The 6764-nt window shown below is 35.2% G+C and overlaps 1 protein-coding gene across 1 annotated transcript; it reads right to left on the bottom strand.

Moving 5' to 3' along the window:
- Positions 1 to 1703: 1703 nt before the first annotated feature.
- Positions 1704 to 2648, bottom strand: LOC137771783 (olfactory receptor 5B2-like). Its single transcript, XM_068555441.1, has one exon. It carries the CDS (start codon positions 2646 to 2648, stop codon positions 1704 to 1706), a length of 945 nt encoding a protein of 314 aa, XP_068411542.1.
- Positions 2649 to 6764: the final 4116 nt, after the last annotated feature.

Consider the following 6764-nt stretch of genomic DNA (forward strand, 5'->3'; position numbering starts at 1 on the left):
TCTCAAAGGGCTCATGCACAGATTCCCTCACCCTGGGGTCCAGGGCAGAAACAGCAGTTTGAAAAGCTCCCAGACTCTATGTGGTGGAGGTTTATTTGCTATTCTTAAAGTGTCCACCAGAGGTGCTGGCAGGTGCCATTTTCTTGCTCTCTCTCTACCTTGCTAAAGTATGTAAATTTTTGTTGGTACATTTTATCTATAAACATAGCATTTTCATAGAATTATCATTTATGTTAGCACTGATTTATTTGTTTAAAACAACATGTTCTCATAATATTTTTTTTAAAATGGCAGCATACAAGAGGAGAGAAAATAAAGGCTGTTTTCAATTTATGCACATATGACCACCAACTCTTCACATTGCGTTAAATAAATATAACGAGAATAACAATAATGTTACACGTTGTTCTGTCCTTAAATGCTTTTAAACGGTTATTGCAACTCATTCACTCGTACTTTAGTTGAGTTACATCATTCGTTATCATTCCTCTAGTCATTCAGCTAGTTGTATAAACTCTGATTTTTTTCTACTCTATGACAATTCAAAACATACTTTTAGCGCAGGACATTTTACTACCTGTTTCCTCTACCTAGGATGTCCCCTTATTTCATTATGTGCTTGATTAAATGATACCATATCATAGATACAATCCTTTACCTCCTTCATAAAATTCCTCCTTTTCATGCAACCTTATTTATCACTCTGCTTTATTTTACATAGCCTTTCTTAACACTCATTGTATATTTATTTATTTATTTTTCCTCCAATGGACTTTTTTTTTTTAACATCTTTATTGGAGTATAATTGCTTTACAATGGTGTGTTAGTTTCTGCTTTATAACAAAGCATTGTATATTTATATGTTCACTTGTAAGTATTTTCCCCCAATTAGAATGTAAACCCCATGAGAGTATTACTGACTTTATCTGCTTTTTTCACAACTCTAGCCTTAATACCTAAAATGGTGTCTGGTTCAAAAGTCATATATGAAAAATTGAAATGCTTTTATTTTCCTCCATTTTTTTTCTATTCTAGCTCTTTCATCCTTTCAAAAAATTTAATGTGAACATTTGGTTCTACAAAATGACTCAGTCAAGACAGAAACATAACTTCATTTAAAAGTAATATTTATGTGTCTTTCCATAATGTGTGCCAATAAAGCACATACTGTCATTTAGAATTACATAATATTTTTTTCTAATTAAGACTCTTAGAAGAGAGAGTCAACTAAATAAATAAGATTAGACATAAATTTATATTCTAATAACCCAAAAGTTATCTTAAATTATTTTATTAAAAACTACCTACACTTTATTTATTGCTTACATTTATACCACTGTCATGTGTATGTGACCACATGTCCACATAGAGCACACATATGTGTTTCTGTTCATAGCATTGTTTGTCCCACTGATTTACATGTATGTTTCCCCTGGCATGTGGTAGAGAAAATGCCTGTGTAACAAGTGAATAAATCAAATGCCATGAGTAATGTTTTTGATAAGCAGGACGCAAAACATCGTATTCTTTCCTTGAACCATACTAGTCCAAGTATTACATTTCTGGACATATTTTATTATCCCTAAATAACATATTTTGAAGTGGTAAGGATATAACTTTAGGATTAAATACATTTTAGGGCTAAAAAAGAGAATGGGATGACCTGAGAGAAATGAAACTAGATTATTGTACATCACACAACATTAAAATCCAAAGGCTAGAGAGAATTTTGCGTTCCCCAAAACCTTCTTGAATGCACTTTTAACCTCTTTGTTCCTCAGGCTGTAGACGATAGGGTTCAGCATGGGAATGACCATAGCATAGAACACAGATGCCACTTTGTCTGTGTCCATGGAATGATTGGAGCTGGGTTGTAAGTACATAAAGATGACGGTCCCATAGAAGATGGAGACTACAGAGAGGTGACTAGCGCAGGTGGACAAACCTTTTTGGTATCCCTTAGCTGAGTGCCTCTTCAAGACGGTGATCGATATGAAAAGGTAGGAAATCAATATTACCAGAAGAGCAAAAAAGACATTAAAGCTTGAAATTAAAACAAGAACCATCTCACTAATGTGTTTATCCGAGCAAGAGAGAGCCATGACAGCTGGAATGTCACAGAAAAAGTGATGGACCACATTGGACTTACAGAAAGAAAGGCTGAATGTACCTCCAACATGGATGGAAGCATTCAAGAAACCACATGCATAGGAGCCTATGGCCAGACATGTACACACACTTGTCGTCATGGTGATGGTGTAATGGAGGGGTTTACATACTGCTGCATAGCGGTCATAGGCCATTGAGGCTAAGAGGAAATTTTCCACACTGGCAAAGGCTGCAAATAAGAACATCTGAGCAGCACATGCATTGTAGGAGATGATCTTGTCTCCTCTAAGGAACCCAGCCATCACTTTAGGTGTGACAGCTGAGGAGTAGCCAAAGTCCACCAAGGACAGATTAATGATGAAAAAGTACATTGGGGTGTGGAGATGGGAGTCCAACAGGATCAATGTGATCATCCCCAGGTTTCCAAAAGCACTGATGAGGAAAATGAGGGTGAACACAAAAAAGAGAGGAATCTGAAGTTCTGGGGTATTGGTTAGACCCACCAGGATGAAATCCGTCACCTCTGTACCATTCTCCATGAGAATTTCTAAATTCTCTGTAGTAATGAGAAAGCAAGGAATATTTGGTAAACAGCAAAGAGATTTCACTTAAATTTAAATATAAAAACACCCTGTTTATTTTACCATAATATTACGGCAATAAATTATTCTTCATGATTCTCTGATCTAAAGCATAGATCTGAACCAAAAAACATAGTAAATAGATTATCTTATAGTTACACACTGTTGAAGCTGAAAGATCCGTAGAGATTACATGGCCAACTTCCCACTTGTGCAAATGAACAAACTAAAGTGCAGAAAGAGGTTATGATTTGTCTAAGGTCACATATTTGCCATACATACATCTCCCAAATCAGATCGCATGAGTCTGTTAACAGCTTACATTTACACAGTTCTCATTCCAAGAACACATTTACGTTTAATATATTTTAAAATGCTTAATCCTCTCAACAGACCTACAAAAGGTTAAGTGTTCTGTGGACCTTTACACAAATGTCAACTGACAGAGTCAAGCTTCGGATCAAGACAGAGCTAGGGCTCTGGAAAGAAGTACATATGCATTCAAAAAGCAGTCCCACCTTTTACTATCTGGGAGACATTATTCTTAATATAACTTCTGAGAGCCTTGTTTTCTCTATCTCCAAGATGAAGATGGTAATGGGACATCTAAAATTAGATTATTATAAATAGTTAAATGAGATAATACATTTTTTTTAAAAAGCACAACTTGGGTGTTCAGCATAATCCTGATGAGTTGCTATCTTCTTATTAGGATGAAATGATGGTCTCCATCTTGATTTAGGAAAGGAAGGTACTGATATGTAGGGTCTCAAGGTGTGGGTGAGTTTGAAGTCCAGTACATTCACTTCTCAACTTGCCTTTCCTCACACATTGTGTTCATTTAGCCTTTTCTGTGTCCTCCAGGATATCTCACTCTATACCAGCCATTTCATGTGAAAATCCAGGGACATTCAGTCTACCTTGCTTAATTTTCCTTCTGATTTGTATTTGAAGGAGTTCCTTCCCTAAAACTCATTCTTACTCAGTTTATTCTCATTCCGTAGCTAAATCACAGAGATGAGGGTTGAAAAGTCATGGACCAGGAGTTTAATTCTAGCCTGCACATCTGTTCTCTGGCAAGGTCCATATTTTTATTTTTTAATGATATGCTTGTGCTTTTAATTTAATTTATTTTCTGGGTTAGAAAGATTTATTGAAATACACAAGGAGTGTTACCTAGTTATACATATCTTTCACATTTGTCTCAGATGCAGCTATATTCCAGTGTTTACGATACAAAGTAAAACTAGTCTTTGATAGAGAATAGTAAAAGCCCATGTGATATCCAGTCAGCATTGGGAAGATTTTTGAAAAGTCAATTGCCTATTTTTTTAAATTTTCATTCTATATTGGACTACAGTTGATTTACAATGTTGTGTTTGTTTCAGGTGTACAGCAAGCTGATTTATTTATATGTATAAATATATCTATTCTTTTTCAAATTCTTTTCACATTCAGGCTATTACAGAGTATTGAGCAGACTTCTCTGTGCTATACAGTAGGTCCTTGTTGGTTACCTATTTTAAATGTAGTAGTGTGTATATATCAATCCCAAACTCCCAATTTATCCCTCCCGCCCCCCTCCCCCAGTTTCCCCTTTGGTAACCATATGTTTTTGAAGTCTGTGAGTCTGTTTCTGTTTTGTAAATTAGTTCATTTGTATCATTTTTTTAGATTCCGCATATAAGCAATATCATATTTGTCTTTCTCTGTCTTATTTCACTTAGTATGGTAATCTCTAGGTCCATGCATGTTGCTGCAAATGACATTATTTCATTCTTTTGAATGGCTAATATTCCATTCTATATAATATGTACCACATCCTCTTTATCCATTCATCAATGGACATTATTTAGGTTGCTTCCATGTCTTGGCTATTTAAATAGTGATGCAATGAGCATTGGAGTGCATGTATCCTTCTGAACCATAGTTTTCTTTTAATATATGCCCAGGGGTGAGATTGCTGTATCATATGGTAGCTCTATTTTTAGTTTTTTAAGGAACCTCCATTCTGTTCTCCATAGCGGCTCTACCAGTTTACATTCCCACCAACAGTGTAGGAGGTCCTTTGGCAGGACATCCATTGTCTGGCAGCTACTTTTCTCTGCAATCTTCCTCCTGGCCATGTTGCAACTTCACTTTACATTCCTAGTCTCTAAAGACATTTCTGTTTACAAATTTCTGACAAACATGATAACGTAGCTTTTTAATAGCATATTCTGTGTTCTATGACCACTAATAAGAGAATTATATATGCAGATATAGATATGTTTCATTTAATCTTTCCATTAAAAGTGCTATTACCAATATTTTACAGATAAGAAAACTGAGAATTTGAGGAGTTACTTCCTAAATTACATGTCTAATATGAAGTAGGTTCAAGATTCAAATGTATATATGATTGGTTTTACAATCTATTTTCTGAATGACTGCTTTGTCAGCTTTTACAGATGTCATGAAAAGGGTGAAATTATGAGGTAAATAATAGTGAATGGGATACAAATCTACATAATCTCATGAGGACCCTTTAGGAATCTAAACAACTGTCAGTTCAGACTTTTGCTGTGAGCGTCCCCTATGGCAACAGGGGAAGCTAATAAACCAAATGAAATTGCTACCTACTCAGAGCATCATCTAATGTTTTTGCCCATCCTCTTTGGGAACATAGCATAGTGTTTCATGAGTATGTATCACTGAACGTCCTACTAAGGGAAGCATTGGGCTTGATCAAGCTTGTAATTGGGCTTGATCCCAGTTGTTTCAGAAAAATGTTTATGACATTCTATTTTGAGCCCAAATAACTCATAGTATCAGTTTCACTACTGCTTTTACAAGTACTCCACTTCTCACTCAAAATGTGTATAGAATATAGAATCTTACCTGTTATTTGAAATCAAGGTCCTGGAAATCCTAAATTTTTAGTCGGATTTGAAACTCTCTCAGAGAAGAATGTATAAATCCTGTTGGAGAAACTCTCTTGGAGCACTAATCAAAAGGTGCCCTTGTAGTTGTTACTTACCTTACGACAATCTTAATTTCCTTATTTGTGAAATAGACATAATATTATTAACATAGCCTAATTCACAGAATCGTGGCTGTGAATAGCTATTGAAATAAGGTCTATAAAACAAGTCAGTAAATCGTCATTTTGTCTGCATTCAATATAATTTTTATCTTGGCGATTTTTCCTGTCAATGGTTGCAAACTCACGGATAATCCTTAGTTTGGGGAAAGATCAGCATGTGTACTAACAATTATTCACATTCAGATGAGTAAATAAATTACCAAAGAGGCTCTGTATATAGTCTGTCACTTCTAAAATGATGTCAAAGAGAAGAACTATTTGGGGACTTCAGAAGCTAATGAATGGGAACCAGGAGGGAATTTTAGAGACCTGGAGATCTCAGGCGAATAAGCCCCCATGAGGAAAAATACAGGTCCTGCTCACTTACTTCAGGAAGAAGCAATTAAACTGCATGTGAAGATGCAACTTGGCTTATTGAGATAGTACAGAGATGTGTTTACATTATTTTGTTGTTGTTTCTTCCTTTTTTTCCAGTTTCAGTATGTTTTATTTACAGTAAATTTTATGCATTTTAGTGTACAGTTCTGAGAGTTTGGACAAATGTATATAATAGTGTAACCACCAATGCAATCAAAATAAAGAACAGTCCTATATACCCTCCAAATTTTCCTGTGTTCTTTTGCAGAGAAAATTTCCTGGCACCCCCCCAGAGACTATATTTGTCCTTATGACTTTTCCTTTGCAAGAAATGTCATATAAATGAAACCATGCAGTATGTAGCTTTTTGAGTCTGGTTATTTTCATTTAGCATAATACACATGACATTCATCCATTTGTTGCACGCATCAGTAGTTTGTTCCTTTTTATTATCAAATCGTATTTTATTACATGGATCTAACCAGGTTGTTTATTTCTAGTTTTTATTGATTACAATTAAATCTGCTATAAACATCTGCCTACAGGCTTGTGTATGAACATAAGTTTGCATTTCACTTGAGTAAACACCTTGAAGTGGAATTGTTGACTGATAATGGTAAAGTTTATGTTTA

Source organism: Eschrichtius robustus, chromosome 11 (assembly GCF_028021215.1).
Source record: "Eschrichtius robustus isolate mEscRob2 chromosome 11, mEscRob2.pri, whole genome shotgun sequence".
Lineage (NCBI taxonomy): Eukaryota > Metazoa > Chordata > Mammalia > Artiodactyla > Eschrichtiidae > Eschrichtius > Eschrichtius robustus.

What these genes read in the sequence shown, in the direction of transcription:
- LOC137771783 (XM_068555441.1), bottom strand. Translation starts at nt 2,648, where the DNA reads ATGGAGAATGGTACAGAGGTGACGGATTTCATCCTGGTGGGTCTAACC.